At 41.5% G+C, this 26,002-nt stretch overlaps 1 protein-coding gene across 11 annotated transcripts in view; it reads right to left on the minus strand.

Annotated features, from left to right (window-relative positions):
• Positions 1 to 296: 296 nt before the first annotated feature.
• The window catches only part of USP28 (ubiquitin specific peptidase 28), a 125,761-nt gene continuing 100,055 nt past the window's right edge, over positions 297 to 26,002 (minus strand). For 4 of the 11 annotated variants that reach the window (XM_043501064.1, XM_043501065.1, XM_038380616.2 and 1 more), the window contains 20 exons: positions 25,269 to 25,406; positions 24,692 to 24,765; positions 23,454 to 23,530; positions 22,794 to 22,942; positions 20,482 to 20,609; positions 20,186 to 20,281; positions 19,746 to 19,925; positions 18,773 to 18,993; positions 18,364 to 18,434; positions 15,338 to 15,566; positions 13,033 to 13,236; positions 11,466 to 11,605; positions 11,089 to 11,274; positions 9,591 to 9,686; positions 7,278 to 7,456; positions 7,107 to 7,185; positions 6,399 to 6,478; positions 4,961 to 5,084; positions 3,659 to 3,857; positions 297 to 1,563 (listed from right to left, as the gene is read on the minus strand). In XM_043501064.1, the coding sequence (XP_043356999.1) occupies positions 1,388 to 1,563; positions 3,659 to 3,857; positions 4,961 to 5,084; positions 6,399 to 6,478; positions 7,107 to 7,185; positions 7,278 to 7,456; positions 9,591 to 9,686; positions 11,089 to 11,274; positions 11,466 to 11,605; positions 13,033 to 13,236; positions 15,338 to 15,566; positions 18,364 to 18,434; positions 18,773 to 18,993; positions 19,746 to 19,925; positions 20,186 to 20,281; positions 20,482 to 20,609; positions 22,794 to 22,942; positions 23,454 to 23,530; positions 24,692 to 24,765; positions 25,269 to 25,406 (2,826 nt within the window). In that variant the 3' untranslated portion in view covers positions 297 to 1,387. Of the gene's footprint in view, positions 1,564 to 3,658; positions 3,858 to 4,960; positions 5,085 to 6,398; positions 6,479 to 7,106; positions 7,186 to 7,277; positions 7,457 to 9,590; positions 9,687 to 11,088; positions 11,275 to 11,465; positions 11,606 to 13,032; positions 13,237 to 15,337; positions 15,567 to 18,363; positions 18,435 to 18,772; positions 18,994 to 19,745; positions 19,926 to 20,185; positions 20,282 to 20,481; positions 20,610 to 22,407; positions 22,484 to 22,793; positions 22,943 to 23,453; positions 23,531 to 24,691; positions 24,766 to 25,268; positions 25,407 to 26,002 lie in introns of those variants that run through there. The other 7 variants (XM_043501067.1, XM_038380619.2, XM_038380621.1 and 4 more) reach the window with 4 other exon arrangements.

Below are 26,002 nucleotides of genomic sequence, written 5' to 3' on the forward strand. Positions count from 1 at the left end.
AATGATGGGTTGAAACAACAGTACCACCTTTGGCTAACAATAGAAACTGCGCGCGCGCGCACACACACACACACACACACACACACACACACACTAGGTGTCATTCTTTTTTTATCAAGGAACTAGCACAGGTTTGGTAGGTCAGCCTCAAAGCTTCCTTGAAGTTCCGATCTTTGTAATTTAAGAAAGTTTAAAATGATCTTGTGGGTCAATGTTCGCATTTCTTCTGTTCGTTCCAAGACATAGAAGTGTTGTAAAACTTAACAGCAAAGGAAAATAAAACAGAGAGGGAGCTATTTCACTCTAAAATAAAACAAATGTTTTTATTGCACATTTATAAAACCTGCAGTCCTATCAAATAGGAATTCTCTTCCCCATTTATTCAGAACATTTTGGTTTAAACAATTTTGTCTATTCAAATAAAACACAGACTGCCCTTAAAAAGTGTCCAACTGTGGTTCTCCCCCTCACTCCCCAGTACATTTTTACAAAAAAATACAAATATACACGCTTTTACTCTAACCTTAAGTTCCAATGCTCAATTTTCTCATCAATAACCTTAGTAGAGGAGGAAATATTTTCAGATCTGAGAGGGGAATTCCCTTTAGGGATTTTGTTTTCTTTAACCAGTTACTGATCATTAGCACAGTGATATTGTATACAAGTCAATCTTTAAAATTAGGTTCCATCATATGACGCTGTCATTATTTGCTTTTGTCTGTCTCACAAGAAGAGCTCTGCATATTTGTTTGGCAGTTAAAAAGACAAGAGACAACTTAACTTCCTGTTTGACTTCACTCAGCTAATGTATGCAGCTGCACGCATGATTGCCTGCCTGTCTTACACACAGTGTTCCATCAATCCTCGCTGTCTCTCAGTATCCCGACTCAGACTCCTGCCAGCAGTACTTTGCCAAGATCTGGATTTATAAGCTCTTTCAGCTAAGAATTTAGAAAGGTGTGGATGTGTTTGCTGGAACCAAGGTAATAAGTGTCACTGATTTGTCAATAAACCATTCTCTTGTGCAGCTGTTGTCGCTGTCCCAAGTATCTGAGGGACATTTTTTGAAAGTGGCAAGAAATGGAGAGACAATGCATTTTTTGTTGTTATGGAGATGAGAAACAGCTGTTACTGCCAACCATATATTGTGCCATCTTACTACAATGGTTCCTGCCCTTCGCATTGTCATTGACAATTGTATCTTAAAAGTTCAATACCATTTTTCATTCCTTTGTATCGACACCAAGAGCATGGTTTACATCTGGATATGAATCGTCTATATCTACCTATTCTCCTCCCTCTCCCATTCAAATGCTGTCTGACAGCAGGATACTACACCGATAGATGGGTTCCTATGTACCGCATCCAGGGCTGGAAAGTTGGAAGTTTATTTGACAGTCACAGGTGCGGCCCCATGAATGGACTCCATCACAGCTGCGAAGCGGCTGCAGAGGTCATAGGGGGAGTTGGGCCGGATCTTCGGGGGTTCTTTTAGAATGATGACCTCTGCAGAGCAGTCCAGGAGCCTGGGGAGCAGTTCGCCCAGCTTCATTTGCAGGTTGGCTGTGGAGGAGGATAAAAGAGTCAAATGCACTGGAACAGGCAGTTACAAAAAAAGGTCAATCGCAGTCGGTTTTAGCGTTGCAAGGAAAAACAGTTGCTGTGCTTTTTAGACAATTATCTACCATAGCCAAAAACTGCTCACCTTGAGCAAACAGAGATGAGTATTGTTTTACGGAGGAGAGATCGTGTCATCCTAGACCAGACCTCTGGTCTATTTAAGTCCTGTATCTTGTCTCTACCAGTAGCCAATACTATATGGTTGATGGGGGGTGGGGTGGGGTGAGGGGGGTGACACAGCGAACTCCTCCCCCTGATCTCCCCACACACACGTACACTATCGTACACTATATCACAACCTAGCTGCTTGGCAAACCAGTGATGTGCAGTTAGTAGGAATATAATTGGAGTGTGTTACCTGTGCCAGGTTTCCTCAATCCAGGCCACTTTACATGGTCATCCCAAACCTAATTCTCTAACCTTGCAATCTCAGATTTATGCACTATATCTAGTATAGGCCAGGCATTATTCAGTCCTTCATGAATGACTACCCTCCAAGTGCTGACCCAGCAAACTCCAACAACAGACAACGAGTCAAATTTGTAACCATCCAACAATGCAAAACCAAAAGCAGACACCCCCTGAGAGTGATGGGAATGCAGCCCCAACAGAAGAACAAGCAGAACAGGGCACAGTCCTCTAATTGATGATGTACTGCAAAAATTAACCGGAACTGCCAATTACTGTACAAAAAATTCTGACCTCACTGTCCAGTCAATGGGGGAATGGAAACATTTCTCCTGTGGGAGGACTGTTGCTGTCACATCAGGTGTTAGCAGAAACTCCATGCCTATTTCAGCACTTGGCAGGCCAGCTCTCTAGTCGGTAATTAATTTGAGGAGTTCAAGACTTTCCAGGTGAATGTGCTTAAAATCATTACCACATTTTCTTCTTCTGACAGATTAAAAATAAACTGATTTAACCTAATCTACAAGCAATTTTACATGCAACATGAACAGAGTCTGGGGACAACAGACTTGGCCCATGCAACACAACGAGAGATGGAAACTGCTGAGTTCTGCTCCTTTCAAATCTCAAGTTTCACTATTTGGGATTCCATTACATGGAGGAGTTTATAAGGCGGCCAAATTTGGGGAAGTCAAACTGCTACTTTGCTAACTGCTAGCTTTCTACTTTCAGTAGCATTTTGAGAACAATCCTCCATATTTCTTCCTCACTTTCCTGTAGTAAGTTTACCCTCTGCTGGTTAAAATGAGCAGTGTTAAGAGTCTCAAGTCTGTTCTCTTACCCAGCCTGAGAGGAGTCATGGCAGCTTAACTTCGGCACATGAAAGGAAATGCAGAACGCAGTTATCCCAAACTGAAATTCAGACCCAGAATGACCAGCATCTCCTCACTACACTCTGGGTCTAACGGGTCAATTCATTGCAAAGCCTCTTCAAAGCTTGATACAGCTAACTTCCCCCATCCCTTCCTCAAACCTGTTGGATACTGTACATGAATTTGTAGTTATGAAGCTGTACACAGCTAGAAAAAGTTCCTGTCAATGTGTCTCATTTCCAACATGAAGTCAGACTGCATCACATACCAACTACATGATTAGAAGCACAAATGCACCCAGTCAGTTTAGAACCTTTTCTCTCTCATCTTACAGGTGAGCATTCATATACAAACCAACAAAATCTGCTAATGTTAGTGTGTCAATGAAATCACACTGGCTGAAATGCAGGTTAAAGTGCTGATCACAAAGGACAGATGAGACCAAGGTACCTATTGCACATATTTTAAAATCATTCACTTCTTATATTTCAATGGCCAAGGATCTATTTTCTGTAGTTGTAGGACACAGAACAATCAAATTGTCCCATAACACATTTCACTCTAAATATGAGCACGTTTTCGGGCATATGCCCAGTCACAAATGCCCAGATACGCTACATATATAGGGCAAATCCTAAGAATGCTAGGAAGGATTTTAAATAGGCAATAAAGCCCTTTTCTAGGTTAGACCTATGGAACATCCTGACCACTCAGAACATAGGATTTTAAGGGAAGCAAGCAAGTCGGCAATTCCTTACCATCCATATCTTCTTGTCCCAGATAAGAGCACCAGCGGTTCCTCATGACCTCAATGGCATCCAGGTCATCCTTGGAGATGTCATTATTGATAATGAGGTGCATACAGGGGATGATCAGCTCATTCAGGGTGTTAATACCCTCCAACACATCCGCCTCCGCACTGCTTACAAACAAAGCCGCTGCCATTTCATTCAGCTTCTGGGGGAGAATCAGGGGTCACAGACATTTGAAAAAGCCCTGACTTCAAAGCATAAACAGGCTACTGAGAAAGCTGCACACGACCCACGCCTCTTCTACCTGATGGGTATGTATGGAACACACACAGACTAATGAGAGCTGCATGTGTGCACCAAGAGAATGTAACCCTTAGAACAGTGGTCCCCACATTTTTGTGGTCACCCCCCGACTTGAGCCGCGGCTGGAAGAGGGGCCGGGGCCATGGTTGGGAGTGGAGCTGCAGCCGAGCTCAAGGGCACTGCTAGGGCCACGGAGCCACAGAAATAGCTGCAGCTGGGGGTGGGGCTGGAATGGAGCTGGGGACAGAGCGGGGCTGGGTGGTGCTCCCTCCCCACTCCTTGTGGGACTGGCCCAGACCCCTTCACATCCTCCCTTCCCCCCACCCCCCAAATGTGGGCACACCCTACAGTTTGGGGACCACTGCCTTAGAAGGATTAGATCAGAGAGAACATATTGCTCCAGAATTAGCTCTAAAGTATACACAAAATTTTGGCTTTGGGAGGCTACGATTCAGATCCAGAAACACCAAATGGATTCCCTGAAATCCAAACTCTATCACTTCAGTAAATTTTGCTTCCTAGATTTTCATATTAGTGCTAGCACTTGGGAAGGGGTAGATGCCATGATAACAGGTGCCTTAGATATAATTATGCTGGCCTCAGCAGCCAAAATAAAGCAGGAACTAAAAATAAGTCTCAGTCTGCTGTTGCTTATTCCTTCCCAAGGAAAGCCACATCACCTAGTGCCCAGCAAAACACTTTGACTGGTTACAAAGGAAGAGGTGATGCTGGCTCCCCACACGGAAGGAAGAGTAGATATTGCTCTTTGTGAAAAGCAAATGGCTGGCATCCACCCCTGCTCTGAAAAACTGTTTTAAGGACAAGCTCTACTACAGTGTCTGTAAGGAGGTGCATGATACATTTGTCTCTTTGGGCAACCTGGAGTGAAGAGACAATGTTTAGATGTGAACTGAAATCACTGAGCTAGAAAGGTTGAGTATTTAAGGCTAACCAGTCTACCACTGAGATTGTTCACTTTCAATTTAAGACTCAAAAGATACAAACCAAGAGGCATTTTCTTCTGTACAAAGCAATCAGTGATTCATCCACCCCTCTGTTGGGTCCTTTCATCAGCAGGGTGGTGTTACTTTGGTAGGCATACACCAGGTAGGTCAGTGCTTCCTGGTACCTTGGAGGAGGAGAAGGGTGTTAGTAGTCCAACACACCAGTTGTCACACATTCCAAAAGCTGCAGTCAAGCTGTCCACCCAGGCCAGATTCCCCACTTTCCTCCCCAACAGAGACAAACACTTCACCTTCATTAACAGTGTTATTTTCTCCCTTCTCTCTTTTTCATTCATCAAACCTCTCAAGAGCAGCCCCCATACTAGGCAGGTTTGCATTTCGTATGCCTCAGGGACACTTTGGCACTCTGGTTTCAACCCCAATATTTAGACTCTGGTCTAGATTTCCCCTGGTTTCAATGGGAACTTGGAGATGAAAGGCACTATTAGATGTTTGGAGAATGGTATTTTTCTTTCGAGACTCCAGGGTTATATTTAGAGCTGGTCGAAAAAAATCTGATGAAACACATTTTCATCAGAACTTGCCAGTTCATCTAATTCTAAATGTTTTGTGAGACTGTTCAATTTCAACCAAGCTATGATGGAGAACTCCCTGACCTGCCTGATTTCCTGCCACGCCTGCTGGACTGCCTCGGAGTCGGGGACCCCAGAGTTTTCATGACTCCAGGGCAGCCTGCCGAACAAGCTCTCCCAGAGCCAGGGCTTGGGATAGCTCAGTGGTTTGAGCATTAGCCTGCTAAACCCAGGGTTGTGAGTTCAATCCTTGAGGGGGCCATTTAGGGATCTGGGGCAAAAAAAAAAATTGGTGATTGGTCCTGCTTTGAGCAGGCGGTTGGACTAGATGACCTCCTGAGGTCCCTTCCAACCCTGATATTCTATGAATTTGAGTTTACATTCCAAATTGGAACAAACCAAATTCTGAAATACCAAAAGCCTCCATGAAAAGGAATTATCTTTCTCCATACAGCTGTCTATATGGTATACTGGTTGCAGTATGGGGGAAAAAAGCCCAGCTTTTCAGGTCAAAGTTCCAGGGACCTCTGTCTCTACATAGGAATCAAATTGTAATGAGAGTTTCATTTTCACCCAGCTTTCCGAAGAGCCAAGCAGTAATGAATCAGAATGTAAAGTTCTGCTCATGGAAAACAAGCTGGGAACCATGTAAGAGGCCATATCACAAAACCACTTATTAACTCAGCACAATAGTTACACTCTGGCTCAAGGTGAGCTCTGAGCCTGTACCGCAAGGAGTGTCAGCAGGTCAGGAATAAAGTACCTTGAGAAAAGCACAAGGGGCCCCAAATTGCAAAACTTAGGGGTGCTGCATGTGAGGAGCAAGGGGTACTAGCAGAGAAGCAGGCTCTTTTAGGTGTCAGTTACCCCATAGCTTCATCCGAAATATAATTAAATTAAACCTACTTTCTATTCTGGTAGAGTTCCAACCCTGTCAGCAGGTAAACAGACACCTTGCGAAATAAACTGTAGTCTTCATGCCATTTCTGTTTAGGGTAACAGGAAATATTACAGGTTAGTCAATAACATGCTTTCATGTACATGTGTGTCTGGGACAAGTCCCCCAACCCCAGCAAAACCTGGTATGTTAGCTCATTCAGCCTCTGGCACAGAGTGCTCTTACATGGACATGAGCTCACTCAAGCTCAGGGCAAGTTCCCAACATCCCCTTTGCTTCCCCATACAGCTCAAGAACACATTCACCAAGACAGATGAGTCTCTGGCAATATTTAACTCCACACTGAGAGCACCAAATGCGTCCTCTAGAACAAGTGTGAAAACATAAACAGCTGATGCTCTGTTGGTGGGTGCGGGGGAAGAAGTTGGACACATGGCTCCCATTCTAATTATATGGACTGACTGTTCCAGGAGCAAGTTAAAGATCCCACTGTATCTTTCAAAAAGGATAGGGCTCAACTGAAACCCCTGTGTCCTGGTCAGCAGTCCTTGGGAAACAGCTCCTAATGCTTCTGACTATATAACTGTTACCAATGGGTATGTAATAGTTGCTGTGTGTGTTTGCACAGTCAGTGCACTGCCACTATCTTGCTCACTGCTTTGGGACACCTCCAGCACTAAGGCATTAGAGAAAAGGAAAAAGTTCTAGTCCCTTACCTTATACTCCTCCATATTCACATCATCAGGGCCAATCTCCTTCAGCTTAGCTCGTGCTACTTGCATAATGCTAATTGACCTGCTCAGTGCAACAGACAGAGACATTAAAGAATGGCGAAGCTACGGAATCCCAAATAAGAAAGTCATGATATTGGATCCCCTGGCACAAACCTTTCATCATAGCTGAGGTTTCTATCTGCAAACTGCTCCAGGAGGGTCCGTTCCACTACCTGCTTGGGAGCATTGTTCTGCAAGAAGTAGATGAGCACGTGTTGCAGCCGGGGGTCATTGTGAGGGGTTGGGGTCTCTTTGGCCAGCAGATACAGTCTGGAGTACTCTTCATGGAATGCCTATCAAAGTCAAGCAAATGCTAAATGACTATTCTTTATTATTGTTGCACATTGAATTTGAAACCTGCAGTGGGAAGGTTGATTACAAGGCTATAACTGTCTTGTAACTTAGCAGGATTCGGTGCAGAGATGTCTAACTTACATTAGCTGGCAATTGCTTAGGGTATTAGGCACACAGTTCCTACTGTTTTAGCCCAGAAAGGACCATTAGATCATCTAGTGTGACCTCCTGTATGTGATATATATTATATATCCTCCAGATAACCCTATGCTGAGCCCAATAACTTCAGTTAAACTACAAGAGACTAAACTGTTTTGTGCTACAGGTAGAGAACAGGAGAAATCAAGGTGCCACCAATGCCCAAGGGCCCTCTGATGGCAGGGAACTGAGTAGGTGAGATAGGCTCAGATGATCCCGGCAGGCAAACCACCCCCCATAATGCAACAAAAAGCAAAACATCCCCAAAGGTGCCTGTCAGGCTGGCTGGGGTCAGAAATGAATTTTTCCCCCAAATAAGGTGATCACTGTGACCCTGGGCATGTGAGCAAGACACATTAGCCAGGCTTCTTCAAGGATTTTCTATACCAAGTCAGAGCACAGTTCCACCCAACTGATATACCATCTCCACTATATAAAGACGGATGAATCATATCAATCTATGCTTTAAACAAATACAAATACACCACCTTTAAAAAGAGAACCCAAGGGAGGTAGGCACTGGCTCCACTGACTTTCAATGGAGTTGGGTGCCTAACTCTCTTAGGCATTTTTGAATATCCCAGTCCCAGTGCTCATTTTAAGGAACCTGTGTTAAAATGTGAGAGGAACAAGAATGCAGCTGGCAAAATGTTACTCTGAGCAATAATACATGATAGACAGTAAACCAAAAGCCCCGTCCAATGTTCATTCTCAACTGCAATTGCAGAAAGCCACTGGTGTGATTTATGACTACCAGAAGCCAGTAGGACGGTAGAATGAGTGAATTTTCCTAAGCCCTCTTGTTATTTAACTTCAGTTGTTTGTCTACAATGTCTAGCCCAAACTAGCAATGACTTGCTCTCTGGTCAGGATTATTTACCTTTTTCTAGTCCCTTTTCCCATTGCATAAGCTTAGGAGGACATATTTTACAGAAATTCCTACAGTAAAAGTGTGTATATTTATGGCCCAAATTTAATTACACACTATATACAGCCTGGTTATGACTAAAATTTAATTTGTATTTTCTGGTGATAATTATATTGAGCATTTATATAGTAACTTCCATCCAAGGGCTCCAAAATGCTTTTCAGACATAATTAAACCTCACAAGCTCCTGTGAGATATGTATGGTAAGTATCATTTTTGCACTTGGGGAGAGAGAGAAGTGGAGTGATTTGGCCAAGGTCCCACACCAAGTCATGATCAGAGTTGAGACAAGAACACACGTCTCTTAACTCTCAATCCGTTGCTTTAAACGGACTATGACAAATGCACATGCTTAACTTTACTCAAGGGCTGCGCTGACTAATGTGACTGTGTGTAAGTGTTTGCAGGTGTGGACTTACACTACCTTTCGAACGTGCCCACCCACACCTCCCATTTTCGTTAGATATAAACACTGTGGGGTTGTTCACTTAAATGGACAACATTAGGTCTACTCTGGTCCAAAATGCAGGCTTGGGAAGGGGGAAACAACAAATTTTCCAAACCTAGGACTACCAGAAATATTTCTATATTATTTGCCTTAGATTCCAACATGTGTGTGTGTGCATGCATGTTTCAAACAAAAACATTCTGTGCAACCTAAACACTGCAATCTTGTGCTCAAGCATGAGATGTGGAAGGCAAATCAGAGTTTTGAAAATCTTTCAATTCTTGCAGTCTAAGGGGTTATCTGTAACACAATAAAGGATGCTTATAAAATGTAATGGTTTTAGCCTGACAATCTCTCTTTAGTCCTCTTAGAAAAAGTAGTGGAGTGGATAAACAGAAAGGTGGAATAGAAAAAAAAATCTTAGCTGAAGAGAAATGGCACAGGGAGAGAGAGAAGTGGCCCACTCACATCTGTAATATGTTGAAATAGCATGCATTTTTCACTGATGACGTCAGACTTGTGTGTTAAGAGAATTTTAAAAAGGAAAATAAAAGGGTACCTTAACAAGCCCTGCTTCAGACCCATCCCGGTCAAATGTCTGACGGGCTTTAGCAATAGCCAGGATCACACCCTGCATGGCTGGGCTAAGCATCACCTACCACAAGAACAACAAAAAACCCACACACAAAAACAGAGAGGAATAGAAGAAAAGCTGTAGTGATAAAAGAAAAAAGTACAAAAAAGGTAAAGTTTTAAAGAAAAGTTGTCCAGATCAGGGCAATCCAGAGCTGCCATTTGACTACAAATTTAATTTTATTGTCATTATGTGCAAGTCCATCTCTTGCATGCACTGCCCATGCTGCTATAGATGTTTGAACCCTTCACTGTGCCATCCCAACTACTCCTCCTTCACTCTCTTTCCCCCAAAAGTCATCAGTAAATGAAAATATAGAGCCTTGCATGGTGTCAAGCATCAGGGGGTAGCCATGTTAGTCCGTATCCACAAAAACAACAAGGAGTCCGGTGGCACCTTAAAGACTAACAGATTTATTTGGGCATGAGCTTTCATGGGTAACAAAACAAGTGGGTTTTTTACCCACAAAAGCTTATGCCCAAATAAATCTGTTAGTCTTTAAGGTGCCACTGGACTCCTTGTTGTTTTTGAAAATACAGAGCACACAAAACATGACTGGGGAGAACCTTGCAAAACTACCATTTAACATGAGAGCAATGCCTGAGGCAGAACATTCCATTGTACTACCATTACAACACAAGTGTATATTTAATGCAATCAGGTCAAATCCAGCTCAACAGATGGAGCTATTGCATTGATAAAATCCTTGAGACAAAACGTAAATGTTGGTTTACGCAAAGGACAATGCTAAATCCACACCAAACCCTAAAAATACCCATGTAAACGAATTGTCTGAACAAATTAATTCTCTTGCAGACAGATGTGTAGCCGATATGCAATTACAGTCTAGTCTTAGAAAAAAGACTGTGAAAATTTTTTAGGTGCCTGATGTGGTATACTGAGCCTCATAATGGGGCTCTTTCAATTGCCAGGATCAGATATCAGTACCTGTGATTGGAAAAGTCACATGGCATTGACTGTATGACATTGTCAGCTGACAATTATGATGATTATGTGAAAAGTAGAATCAAGGCCATTGACTACTGGGTGAAAAAAAAAAGTACAAAAACCACCTTGTGAAGCCAGGCGCCCTAGAAACACCTTAGATATGAGTGACAGGAAGGAAAGGAAGGAGAGGAAGAGGACTTAAAAAAAGTGAGAGCAGATCTATTGAGTAAGAAGATGAGTGTGTGTTTTTACAGAGTCACTTTTCTGACAACTTTTCGAATAGTTTTAAAAAGTAAATTGCTAAACAATTGGACCCAACCTCTCTGCTTACTACAGAGGGAAAAATATATTTGAACAACACACAGTTTCATGGCAAAACCACTACTCGCCACAAATCTTCAGAAAGCCCCAAAGAACCCACAACTGCAAAGATTAATGCCAGAAAAATAACTAGCTCCTGCACTGGGCTTTGTACCTCCTCATTATATCCATCTGCGTCAGATCTAACCAGAATCTTTCCCACTCTGGGGATCTCCACTTCAGAGACCTGTGAGCTAGGCTGGGCAGCAGACTCTGTCCCTTTAGCATCTTGTTGCTGTTCTGACTGAACTGTAAGGGCTGTTTCTCTCAGCTGGGCCTTTGTTGGTTCTGCCTCCTTTGGCTGTGGCAGCAGAAAGAGGAGAAAGAGAATAAGAAACACAAAAAAAGCTAAAACCAAACAGGAAAGTAGAAAGGAGTTGGGTTAAATGCAGCAGTGCTACAGAATTATAAGCAAGTGAGAGACAGAGGTCTGTTAACACAGAGATGCAAAAACAGCTGGCTGCTGCAAAGCTCCTGTTCCAGAGTTCTCACCTCATACAGAGCAGCCTCTACACCATTCTTCTCATAGGCATCAGCTGTATTTGCAATAGCCTGCGCGGTCTGGTCCTTTGCAATCCTGGCATGTTCGGAAGACAGCGAGCGTATGCTGTGTTCACAACCTGACGATGGATCTGATTGGAAATTCAGAGAGATGTTAACATTCAATAATGTCACCAGGAAGGCACAAATCCAAATGGAAGAGAGGAAAATGGTAAATAGGATGGCTGCATGGTACTGTACCTTAGTATTTACCAGGCACAATGACCAATTTTCTGCCCCTTTGTTAACTCATGAAACTCCACTTTCTAACCTTGTAATTGGTTGCAGCCTCCTTTGTTATGGAAGAGCCAACTCAATTTTCCTCACACGCAGCTCAACTCTTGGGTAACATTCCAGAAAAGACAACATTTCGAATGACAGGTCATTCAATGTAAACTCTACTAAGGTGCATCTACACTACAAACAAGCTTCCCAGCCCAGGGAGACAGATTCAGGCTAGTGGGGCTCAAGCTAGCACACTAAAAATAGCACTGTGGATGTTGGGGCTTGGGCGGCAGCTCAGACTCTCAAGTTTACCTGACCCCCTGGGTCTGAGCTTGGGTGGCTAGCGCAATTTTTAGTACACTAGCTCACGCTCCATTAGCATGAATCTGTCTACCTGGGCTGGAAGGTTTGCTCCCAGCTGCAGCATAGATGTACTCTAAAATACCCAATCAAGCAAAGCACTTCATCACACAAATAGTCAAACTGAAGTCAATGGCACTACTCGTGTTTAAAGTTAAACTCGTGCGTAAGTGCTCTGGCAGATTAGGGCCTCAAGTTTTTGTACACAGCTCAACAGACCCTGAGCTCAAGGGTCAGTATCTCACACATTTTGCTGGTCAGAAAATAATTTTGTGGCCTCAGAGGACAGAATCATGGACTACACATGGCAGAAAGCTTATTTGATGAGAGATTTCTTAATCATTTGGCAAACTGTGATTTTACATCACATTTGATTCTGGAGTTTGAAATTTAATCCCAAGGGAGACAAATTAATGAATTATCTCTCTGCACTTTCAAGAAATTCTTCTTTACCTCCTGTCCTAAAACATGAAACACTGTTGTGTACCATTAAACAGCATGACTGCACTTCAATGGCAATATTACACACAACCACATTTGTGAAGCTCAGCGAGACTCATGCTATAAAAGATTGCTGTAATGGGCGGTCTCCCACTCAAGAGGTGAACATGTCAACTTTCTACAATAAACACACAAAATATTAATATAATTAAATCAAACTGAGATTAGATCATTGCCATGCGCTGAATGAAAACAGGATATGATCAAACTTGATGGCATGTCTATAGCTATGCAGATTTCAGCACAACCTCGCACGATAGAACATTAGCTTTTTCTGCTGATATGATGGGAATTCAGCAATTGCGCTTAGTGGGTAGCTTTTCCAAGGTGTTCAAAATTGTTATGAAAAGCTCAGATAATGGTGGAATTTATTACAGGGAAGTTATTGTAGCAACATGGAACATGATCTTTAAACACACTGATCTTGTGTTACCTTGTCCTGATTCAGAAGTGAAATCCTGAGATTCCGAAGTAGTTGAAGGCTCTATCTGAGGGATCTTGCACGATTGCTCCTGTTCCCATTCCTCCACCTCCTGTTCAAGTCTCCAGTTGTCCTCCTGTATGTAATTCTGGAGTTCAGGTGGCAGAAGTTCTATTTCTTTCTGAAACTGTCCTGTCTCTGCATCATCATCATCATCTGGAGAAAAGCAAGATTTTTAGTTAGCAATGAAACACATAGAAGCAAGATAATTCTGCTGCAAACGAGGAATATCTAGAAATATTACAGAAGATTGATCAAATGGTTTGGAAAAATAAAGAAGGAAAAGAATATTTTTTCCTGAAATTTGAATTCACGATGCTCCATAAACAAGTACAAGAAGATGGTAGATGGTCAGTTCTCTGGGCAAAGGACCGTGTTTTTGTTCTGTGTTTATATAGAACCTAGCACAAGGGGGTCCTAGTCCATGACTAGTGCTCCTCTGCACTACGGTAATACAGACAATAACTAACCATAGAAAGGTATATTTCTGCATGGCGCACCTGGGCTCAGTAAACCCACTCGAAGTAATAATCAGGGCTGAGAGAGGGCATAGATCATTTCTCTTTACCAGAGGCTACCATAATGCTACAGATGTGGCTTAAAATGATAATAACTAGAAAACTTGGAGTTCAGCTTAAAACTCTACACCTCAACCACTACATGAAACCCAGGGGTAGGAAACTGCAAGGATTCCAGTGATTTTATACAGGTACTGAAATATCTAAGAATAATGAGACACTGGTTAATAATGGTATTTCAGCTGTATAGTACAGCTTAAGAGAAGAACATACTTAGGAGTATATCTAATACCGAATGATAATGCCCTATCCCAGATTCTTTCCTTTATAAAAATATTTAAAAGCACAAGGATCTTTAAAAGCACTAAATGTATATTAAGTCTCATTAAAACATAGGATGGGTTGATTTTAGAAACTGAAATGTCAGAGCACTAGGAAGACAAACAAAAACTTGTTTCAGCTTCCGCATTCCCATTAACTAGATTCTGCAATGACTATTGCTGCATTTGTGGCACCTTAGAGACTAACAAATTTATTAGAGCATAAGCTTTCGTGAGCTACAGCTCACTTCATCGGATGCATTTGGTGGAAAAAGCTTTTTCCACCAAATGCATCCGATGAAGTGGTTTTCCACCAAATGCATCCGATGAAGTGAGCTGTAGCTCACGAAAGCTTATGCTCTAATAAATTTGTTAGTCTCTAAGGTGCCACAAATACTCCTTTTCTTTTTGCGAATACAGACTAACACGGCTGCTACTCTGAAACCTATTGCTGCATTGTTTGCTTCTATTATATTGAAATGAGCCATGTATGAAATTATTAGGCTCTTCTGGATGGTCAACAGCTGTACGATGCCACATGTATGATAATGCTTGCAAATAGCTGCTTATATACTCATGCATTGTAAACACACAATTACAAGGATCAGTTATCATTAGTGATAATTCATCTCAGGCACAGAAGGGACAATATGCTGCATAAGCAATATGCACTGGGTGTGCTGTGTATATTATGCTACCACTATCTATCAGAAGCCAAACCAAAAAGCAGGGTGTAAATGGCCAGGCCAAAGTAGGAAACATTCTGTTTGATCTTATAAATGATTTGCCGACTGCACACACACACACAATGAGAATGCCAGAATACAGGCAAATTGAAATACAAAGACAAATGCAAGACTGGACATTTATATGGATAAGAAGAATAGTTACAGTTAATGCTAAGAAAAACCCTGAAGCGTGAAGTTAAGACAATCTCCAACAATTAGGGATTAGGACATCCTTAATTTAATGGGGGACAGATTAGCCCACACATGCCTGCTGCAAGGTTTCTTTTACCTTCCTCTGAAGCACCTGCTCTGGCGACTGTCAGAAAGACAGGATACTAGGATAGACGGACAAGGGGGCCGACCTAGTATAGCAATTCCTATGAGCCTACATTAACCAAGCTATTTGAAACAATACTTTAGTATCAACCCAAAAGATCTGAACAAGTGCTCACTTGGGCTGGTGAATCAAGGACAGGCAGCATCGCACTTCACATATCTGTTTTGCGTCCAACGCCTTCTTTGGCCATGGCCAAATTAAAACCCCCTTTGTCACAGCTTCCCCATCCACAGAACAGGGATAACACTCACTAGTGTCATAGTGGAGTTGAGCAGGTTAATGATATTCAATGCTATGAAGGCAACACATTCTACACAAGTGACTAAGTACTACCTGCAGCTTTGGTTCCAGTACCTGCAACAAAGTAGGACAGCTTATCATTGATGTACATAAGACAGTAGGCACTGGCATTCCTCAGGCCTCCATATGAATCTCTCTCCAGTTCTTCCCAGGATGATTCTGTCACAGAGATGTCATTGAATTTGAGCCAGCTCTTCCGGGGCTGGTCATATATGTAGGCCCAGTAGTGACCAGCATTTGCTTGGCCCTCGTGAACCAGGACGGCATGCAAGCGATAAGGAACCTGAAAATTCACATGAACAGGATTTCCAGGCTTATCTTTAATGGATGAAGTAATCGAAAATCTATGAAGACATTCACAGCTGTCATATGCTTAAAAATTGTCCATTTGTACATTTGACTGCCTAATGCAAACAGATTCCCTTCCCCTTGATGAGCTCAGCTTAAAAACACGTCTATACACTACCACAGTGTCACTATGACATCCTAAGCCTGACCACCCCACTGGTATCCAAACCTGTCAAACTAATTTTATGTTCCATGTGTGGAAGTCATCATATCTCATCTAAATTATTTAACAAGTTTCTTACTACTGAGGCTCTTTTTAAAATGTTTGCCAGAGACCCATGACGTACCAGACACAAGTTCTTCTGGTTTCTATTGCTGGGGCGAAAGATAATTGGAACTTGGAGACAAGCTCCCTTGCATTAAAATATGAAACAAAAATTCTCAAGCAATCAGCCTGGCTGCCTGAAACAGAGCCCTGGGCCTGGCACACACAGTATTTTCAGGATTAAAATTGGAGCAGCATCCCACAAGTGTTTGTTGCATATATTTTTAAAAATACACTTACTACAGTGGCTTTCGCAAAAAGAAAAGGAGTACTTGTGGCACCTTAGAGACTAACAAATTTATTAGCGCATAAGCTTTCGTGAGCTACAGCTCACTTCATCGGATGCATTTGGTGGAAAAAACAGAGGGGAGATTGATATACACACACAGAGAACATGAAACAATGGGTTTCATGTTCTCTGTGTGTGTATATCAATCTCCCCTCTGTTTTTTCCACCAAATGCATCTGATGAAGTGAGCTGTATCTCACGAAAGCTTATGCTCTAATAAATTTGTTAGTCTCTAAGGTGCCACAAGTACTCCTTTTCTTTTTGCCAATACAGACTAACACGGCTGCTACTCTGAAACCTGTCATTACAGTGGCTTTGATTCTCTGAACACACCTGTGTAATTCCAAACTCGAAGATTACCTGCACTGCTATGTGGTGACAGAATATATTGCAAAGTACACTACCCAAAGAACCACTTCTCACACCAGAGAGAATAGTCTAGGCTGATAACCAAAACCCATCCAAAAATAGTGCCCTCTCTGTAGAATCTACTCAAAGGATGGTAGTTCCCAAGGTCCTTCCTGCCCAAAGTATCTGAGTGACACGGATCAGAGGATACTTCATCACTCTCAGATCTTGGGAATCTAACACAACTCTGAGGACACCAGTGTATAATTTTCAGATGACTGTTCAACCTATGCTTCCTGTTCTTTGATACAGAAACAAATGAATCCAAGAATAGCCTGGGACTCTCAGTAACTGGCTGCTCTACTTGCAGGTAAAGATTCAGAGACCTCATGCCCTAGTGGATGCAAGAAGTTCTTTTGCAGATAGTCTCAGACTCAGAACCACCAGGCTCTTTCTGATCAGAGACTTCTCAGGCAAAGACTTAGAAGGCTCTCTTGGTCTGACAAAATCCCATCCTTTTGCTTATGTGGGCCCAAGATCCAGGCTCATTCCTAGGCCAGTTCTTGCTGGAAAGCATTTATTATCTGTTTGCAGTATTTACTGGCAATGCAGTTCCTGGCTGGTGAACAGATGGAGCAATTGCCTATCTAAGGTGTTATACATTGCAAGGCATCCTCAGTGAAGGTGACTTGACAGAAATATTAGGTCAAGGACTGAAATCTTGAAATCTGAATACTTTTCCCAGGCACAGAAAATTTAATTGTCAGAAAAAATCCAAACACAAAACAAGAAAAAGCTCATGATAATCCCTTTTTTAAACTCTAATCCTAATACAGGGAGAGGACTAAGTTCTGCATCCACTGAGGCTGAAAAGCACAGAAATGAGACAGTTGGCATTGAAGGAGTTTCTGGACTCTTGGTTCTAGAAAACTGGAAGAGAGCTCATTCCCACACTACCTCTCGCCCCATCCCCAACAGCTTTGAAACAGATCCCATCACCAAGCAGCAGGGCAAGAGATCTCATATCAGGTATCTACTGAGAAGGTGTCATGTATGTAGGTAGAACTACAAAGTGCGATTCAGCAGAGAGAAGAATTCTGAGCCCTAAGCCAGGCCATCTTGCACCGAGAAGTCAGCTATCTACAACCGAGACCACACAAAGGGGTTACATACTAAAGGGAAAGGGCAGCGAAATAAAGGTTAGAGTTTACCTCAGTTTTCATCAAGAAAGGGTGGAAAAACACTGACACTATTTCTTGAAAATCCTTAAATTTTTTAAACCAAGATTTTCCTGGGGAATTTTTGAAATATGCTAAAGCAGAAAAAGTAAACTGACCACCAACAACTTGGATTTCACTTTAGACAATGGACATTGTTCAACTGGTAAACATAGTAGAGCATGACTACCCTGCTACCCTGCAGTGACATAGGGAGTTCATCCTTCAGGGTTTTTGACCAATCCAAGTATCTATGACTCTACAACATTCATCTTAGCATGTGCAGGTGCCCAAGTGCTAATGGAAGAAACTGACAGTGATAAGTGTTTATCTAAGATTATATTAAATGCATTATATTCAGTTTGTTTTTAGGTTCATGGATCTTATTATTCACCTACTAAGAACACCATTCTAAATAAGTTATTTCCCTCCTCAGAAAGGCATGTGTTTCGTTTCAAAGTGAACTTGGCAAAACATTTAGACACACACACCCTTCCTATGTACATGCATGCAATTTCTCCTAATATGAACATGACCTACAGGCACACACCAGCAGCACTATATCATTTTAATGAGCCCCTATATGAAAACCTAACAAAGCCACACTTCCTACCTGACGGAGGACAGGGTCACCATACATTTGACCAATGGATTGATTGATTCTGGTAATACAGTCCTTGAGATCTATTGAGAAGAACAACACTGATCATCAACTTTGTTTAGACGGTGCTCCCTTGATCCCAAACTCATGGGAGCACAGAGGTACTCAGAATACAGGCCCATGCCTGCCCTTGGATACAGTCATGCAGTTACTACCACAGAAGTTAATGGAAAGTTGAGCATGCTTATCCTATGACAGACCATGGCCCTGTCACATGACATATAAGGATATTTCTATACTAAAAGCTGAAAAGCAGCCACCTCTGAGGTGGAGCATGGTTCAGGAGTTATCTAGCTGAAGCTACCAGAGGGAATTTAGTTTAGCAAAAGGCTGAAATGCACGATAAATACTTGGGGCCAACCTTGGATGTCCTGCTCAATCTCGCTCCTCCATCGCTGCAGGCACGTCCTAACTAGGCTCATCTCCTCCTCTGTGACCACACGAGGAGCTGGGCATTCAGGCATTTCAGCTGGTAAACAGGAGGGCTGGGGAAGCTTGCTCATTAATTCTTGCTGGGCTGAAGGGTTTATCAGAGTGGATGCTGCACCTTCAGTGTTCTCAGTACTTTCTGTTTCTAATACACTATGAAGCAAAAGCCACATATTGATGGACACATCATTCAGGCTGCTGTTTCCAGAGAGCATACGCAAGTTCACATAGCTTTAAAAAAATATTCAAGATCTGAACGAGCAAGTTTCCATCCCAGATGATGCCAGGCTTAGACTTATTCACTAGTTAGGAAACAGTTTGGCAGCCTTAAGCTTATTAAAGTGCAGTCACTTCTGAAGACCAGATCCCAAGACAAGAGATGATGTAAAAGTTCGAGTTCTTACAGGACTCCACAGTGAAGCATAGAGCCACAATCCACAGCACTGACAATTCCTTCCCATTTTACCAGAGAACTCGTTTATTTGCTTGCTTAAATTTAGAGTGCAAGCCAACCATGGTGGGCAGATTTGTGATAATTCAATATTGCACTATTTTAATGGTTGATGAAACAAAACAAAAGATTACTACACTGTCCAAAGAGTTCAAATATTTTATCTCAAGATTACTGCTTAAACATAGCAGTTTGACTTTGTATCTGGAGAGGAAAAAAGCACAAACGGGATGCAGAGTGTTACCTGCATAGATTGGTAGCACCCATCTGGGAGCAGGAATACTCAAAAGCAGGGACTAACTGTGTTGGTGTTCACACCACACATCCCCAAGGTTCTGAGTGCCTAGACAACTGAATCACACGACATAACAGCTCCTGGAGCAATGATCCAGGACTCTTTAGCTCAAAAGGTGAAAGCTCTCTCTTTAGCCAACAAACTTTTTTCTTTCCTCACCTATTTTGCTGCAGAGGTTCATTCAGACCACAGCACTCAGCTGAGGACTGTGCACGCGTCATCTGAGAGTCCTGAGCAGAGGGAACAACTAAAGGTAGCTTTGTACTGGCAAATTCAAGAACATACTGCAGCATGTCCGGTAATGGGAAGCGGCTTGGGCCAGAGCCATATTTCATGTATCTAAAGAACAGAAGCAAGACAGCAGAGGTCTGTTAACTGAATCCTCACACAACTCATTGTACACGGAAAGGAAAATAGTATGAGCAAGCCATATTTATTATAAAACATAAATGCCTAGTAGTTGCTGGTTATAGTAATAACTAACTGTAGTGTTACTTAAATTAAGATCTTGAACACAAATAGCCCTTATTCAATTTCGTACCTTGTTTAAAGAGAAAAACAACGGCTCCCGGGGGAAGGGGAGGGAGTTGGCTGCTTACCTTTCCAATTTCTGCTGCAGAATTGCTATTTGCTTCCTCAACTTCCTGGTCTCCTCTCTCTTCCCTTGAATAATCTCTTTATTGCTGTACAAATACCTAAACAAATATTGCCCCCCCCAAAAAAGTGACTGAGTGAGATTTGTATACCTCTAAGCTCTGCATTTTCTCTCATATGCATACATTTTAACATTTCCCTGCTCACAGACCCGCCCACCCCTCTATTTCCCTAGTTAGAATAAAACAGAGCAAAGTGTGAGGAATCAGTTTTGAAATACAACAGTCTTGTAAAATCTCACCTGTCCATATAAATAATCTGGGGAAATTCTAGTTTGTTGTGAATCTTCTCTGGCTGCCCTAGTGACTGATTGAACTCGAACCGGGAGAGTTCAAAGGTTAACACCGGAGGGAGCTTTGTAAACCAACGCTGTAACAAACAGAAATGCCCAACCAGGGCACAGGTTTTGAGAGGATTGCTGAATGGCACATTTTATATCGACAAGTATTTCTGCCCCCAAATAACTTTTTTCCCTTATACATACAAAGTGTGTACTAAATCAATATGAGTTGCTATTTAGAAAGCCTAATTTTACAAAATATAAGACTTCCACTTCCATTTTAGAACTTCACCATTCGAAACATAGTTAAATAATAACCAGAAAGTCAATATTTGATGCCCAGGGCACTCAGATTGATAGACTACTATCTAGTCAAGGAGCGAATTTAGAATAAGTTGGCAAATGCTACACTGAAACAACGTATGTAGGCCCACGGCCTCGAAGAGGGAGAATTACTTCACAATGCTGCTGGCACGCACTGAACATCAACAAATAGCAGCCCTTAACCAATCTCTGTGCACTCAGCTATTCAGCGACTCTTGGTCTATTCAGAAACTGTTTAGTTTAAGAGGCAAAGACATCAGACCCAACTTCTCAGTATTTGGAGTGTGCAATAAGTGCCACACTGAAAAGGTTATTCGTAGTTGCATTTATACTTTCCCCGGCTCCAAGCTTTCAAGAATATTTCTAACATCCATTGCCAGAAGAATATTTCACACATTCTTACGCAGTGCCAGACAGACAGTACCTCCCCGTTCTGGGCTCCTGATAGATAAGTACTCTGCTCTGAAAGATCCATATCAGAAAGCCAGAACACAACGGTTCATCTGCGGAATCTAAATGCACCAATAATATTAATAGTGAGGGCCAATATTAATGTATACAGAGGGAAGCTGCCATTTATCATGACCCTTTTGAGAAAAGTCAACCAAACATCCTCATAAACAATAACAGAAGGGAAATGTTTATAAGCCTGCTATCGTGGTAAAGAAAGAGATTTCTAGTTAATCCTGCAGAATATCAGGCTTCAAAACACTCACCAAAGGTCTCAAAAGATAAAATGCACTTTATTTTCCACATCCCCTATCATGCAGTCCACTCGTCAGGATATCCTGAGAAGTTATATTAATGAGCACAGATTTTCCAATCACATCTCTTAAAAATAAAAGTGACAGTCCTTGACGCATGTCCTTGTTTGAGACACTTTCCCCTATTTTTCAGTTAACCATTTAAAGGAACTAAATCCATGGACCTCTCCCATCACCTGTTTAACTCCATCTTGCTCACACTGCTCAAGATTTTGCACTACACCAATCCTACCAGAAGTCTGCTTCAACTGTGTCTGTATGGCACTAACACAAGAGCAGCAATCACCAAAATCAGGCAGTTGATTCCAAAGTTAGATGGGCCTTAAAACAAGCTCATCCTGAAGTCGAACCTCTTTTTCCTTTTTTAATTCAAGTCACTGCAACTCATCTTGCAGACACTCATCTAATGAGTGAAACTTCTTTTCCCCTGCCCGTGTTATAACCAACCCTTGCAAACATCTCTTTAAGCATTATCTTCCAGCACCTTTTTAACATGGCCTACAAGCTACTTTCCCTCAGTCTGCCTTCACATCACATGAATCCTTCCATCATTTTAGTTGACCTTCTCTGTAGTCTAATTTTCCCATTGCTTTTATCTATAAAGTGAGGCTGAATGCAATGTGTGTATCTTAACTTTTTAATTTGTCACAAAGTTAAGCAGCTTATGATTGGCTCATGATTTGAGTAATTAAAAAAAGGAAAAAATAATCAGCACAGGCAGAAGGTTAAGAGTTACAATGAGAGAGAAAAATGTACACTATAACAGGGAGAAAAAAAATACAAATTCCAAATGGCATACCATAGAGTTAAGCACTGTACTTTTACCCTCCGAAAATATGGAGGCAGTGGTTCTCCCCTACTCAGGTACAGGTAGGCTTCAATAGAAAGAGAGAGACTTTATCACACTTACACATCAGAAGCAGGCGCCTTTTTAAAAGGGTAAACTCCTGGAGTAAGTTACATTGGACAACAATGTCTTTACAAATAAACTAGGGCTTGGTGGCTTAGATATCAACTCAGATTTAACATTAATGTACATTTAACAGACTGACCATGAAACGTTTTACATTTGGTGAAGAGGGAATGTTTACAGTCACCATTTTAAGTTACCAGGATACAATAGGATCTCCCTGCACTACATTGACTGCATCCTTTGAAGAAGAGCAAACAATACATGCAACCAACCTCTTGTCCATACTTCACTGATTGATCAGAAGGTAGTGGCTCAATCTCCCCTTCTACCATGGCCCCTTCCAAACATTCGTTCAAGTTCCGATAACCGTTTACCTGAAGGGGATACTGGCCAAAGGTCTCTATCTTGGAAAAGGTCTTGCCTGAATAAAGGGGAAGGAAAAAAATATAAACCACCTTAAAACACCACCAAAAACCTCTCTCCTCTCTAACTTATTTTATCATATACAACTATAAGTTTCCTACCAAAACAACAGCTTGTAATGCTCCATGAAATCTTGCAACAAATCATGCAAGATCTTTCATCAGGCAGGCAAGTTAGACATGTCATCACAGTAGAGAAATTAGGCCCCTACGGCTCATCTTCTCTAGAGGCGAGACCCTTTACAAATCTATGTTCTTGATGGTGAGCATTTAAGAGGATATTACCCTTTGGAGAACAGACTTTACATTATATTCGCCAGCACTCGGACAACTATATAAAGATACTCCTATCTGTACGCCTATTGTAATAGCGAAGAACCAGACAGACAATCTCACCAAGAAACTGCAATAACACACAATGCCACAAATCATATAATAGATCTGCACTACAGCAACAATCAAACCACTCAAAAAAAGAATTAAACGTAAAACAAAAAATCTCTAACTTACCCTCATGGACCCCTTCAGTCAAGAAAGTCCCATAGAAGAGTTGCACCATTGGGTTCTCTGATTTGTCTCGAGGGCTGCTGTTTTCAAAAGGGGATTGTATGCATTTTGTTAGAAAGAAAGGGAGCATATGCGTGAGTTACACTTGCCTTTACAAGAATACATATATATTAGAATTTTTATTTTGATGACATCAACAAAATATAACCGTCAATATAACTGGAGGAAGAAGTAGCAAAAATGGCTCAAAACCCAAGCTATGAGGGAATAGGTTGTGTGTGTTTAAATCCTCAATTAATAGGTAAGTATTACATATGCTGCCCTTCCTCCCACCCCTACCCCCCCCCTTTTTTTTTTTTTTTTTTTTTTTTTTAAGGCCACAAGGTATTAAAATGGACTTAAATTTAACATCTAAACCTCAGCCTTGGGCTTTGTGCCTAAAAACAAACCAAAAGAAGAGAAAGCCATTAGTTTGTAGTAATACTGATAATTATACTCTACATTTTGAAAGTGCCTTTAGAAGGATCCCAAGATGCTTTTGTAAATATCATCATCCCTTTTATGTAGATAGGTAACACAGAGGTGGGAGTGACTTTCCTAGATCAGGTTATAGAGTAAGCCAGTGGCAGAAACAAGATTGCAACCCAGGAGTCCTGGATACTTGAGTTCTATTCTAACCCATACTTGCTCGTTCTGGATAAGTTTGCACTCAGAACTCCAGTTATGCTTTTTTAACATGCCCCTTTATCCTTAAGGACAAAAAAATTACTTTTCTGCACTTAAAAAAATCATCAAGTTATTTAAGTGTAAAAAGCAGCTGATTTTCATACAGCATCACCCTGTACATGTCAAGATCTTTTATTATAATTGTAACTATCACACTACAGATTAATGCACTATTCAATATGAATTCACCCCATTGGCTGTAACAACTCTAAACAATACAATATGGAGTTTATTACCTGGTGGACAATCCATGTTGAAGAGTTTCATAAAAGCTTATGTACTCTGCAGGTCACAATGGCATTCCATAAAAGCACCTATCTAGGGAAAAAGTGCTGATGCAAACATAGAATGCTGAATATTATTGAAAAGGGATTATCCTGACTGGTGCAGTGAATAAATGGCTTCTTCATTTGCCTAAAATATTAATTTAAACTTTAGCATCTATTAGCCAAACAGTCTCATTAAAAATCTATATTTCTGGACAGTAAGTAAAAACCCAAAACATAAAAACTCACTTTACATTCACAGACAGCTGGAATGCATCCTCTAGCCAATCCAGAAGCTTGTGCGTGACTTCGCTCACATCTTGCTAAAAGAGAGCCAGAAATTGGAGAGTGAAAGATTCTACCAAGAAAATGCTTTGATATAAGCAGGATTTATTAAAATCTCACACTTTTTCAAATATACTCACAAAACTATTGTGGATCTCTAACCATGTGAATGACCTATATGAGCTAGGTGTTATTACCACTATTCTAGATCAAAGATGAACACTTTGTCCTGCACTGTACTAAGTCAGAGGAAACTGCTGGGGACATGGAGAAGAAGTCAAGTTCCAAATCTGGTGATCCCCAGCAGCAACTCCGATAGCAGTGAAGGGACAAATTTCACATTGGCTATTTAACCGTCTTTTTGGTATGCATGTGCCTTTCACTGTCATGTATCTTTAAGAGAGAGTTTTAGACACACTTGTCAGGTGAAATACAGATAGGCAAGTGTTTGGAATTATAGTAGCCTTAAGTGAAATATGACTGTTTATATCTTTGCTAGGGCTGTTCTGGGGAAAGCCAAGAGGCATTGTATCCATTTTACCTGCTGTTCGTCAGCTGATTTAAATGCGCCTTTTAAAAGTTCCAGTGATGCAGTGGGGTCTACAAATTTACGATGTGTCCCCAGCATTAAAGCAAAGAGACACTGAAGTTCCTGCATGAATGCAGTATTTCTCTTTTCCTAGAAAAGAAGAGAGCACAATAGTCTACTGCTCAATAAAAGTAGGACACATATACAAAGAGGTAATTTACAGGGCCAGCACAAAGGATATTAATACAGTGGACAGTCTCAGAAGAGACCAACTTGTGTTAGGAACCCATATCTCTTTCCCCATGATGCAAGGATCTTTCTTGAAAGCAAATTTGATTGTGAGTCAAGCACATGGGAGAACTGAAGGATTTGCAATGGTTCCTCAAAATGGGAAATCTGGGATCAGAAGTAATATGGCATCTAGAATAAGAAGGCCAAGCTGTACTCTAATATTCTGAAGTTCAGACTTGAGCTAGAGACTAGGGGTATTAAGAGGAGGTAGGGGGGAGACTGAGAGGAAACAAGTCCTTAATTTATGGAGTCACCAAAATAGATTAACAAGGCACAGATTTTCCACTCTCTCTGCAGTTCCTAGTTTTTGAGAAAAACTAAGAGAAACTTGCAACCATTTCTGTGATAACTCATCCTCAAGAGCAATTTCCCACCCTTGTCCACAAGCAGCAGGTCAGTTTTTATAGAGTCACCAATACAAACTACCAGAATCCCCTGGAAGAGCCAGGCATTTC

The sequence above is a fragment of the Dermochelys coriacea genome, chromosome 22, assembly GCF_009764565.3.
Source record: "Dermochelys coriacea isolate rDerCor1 chromosome 22, rDerCor1.pri.v4, whole genome shotgun sequence".
In the NCBI taxonomy this organism is placed as follows: Eukaryota; Metazoa; Chordata; order Testudines; family Dermochelyidae; genus Dermochelys; species Dermochelys coriacea.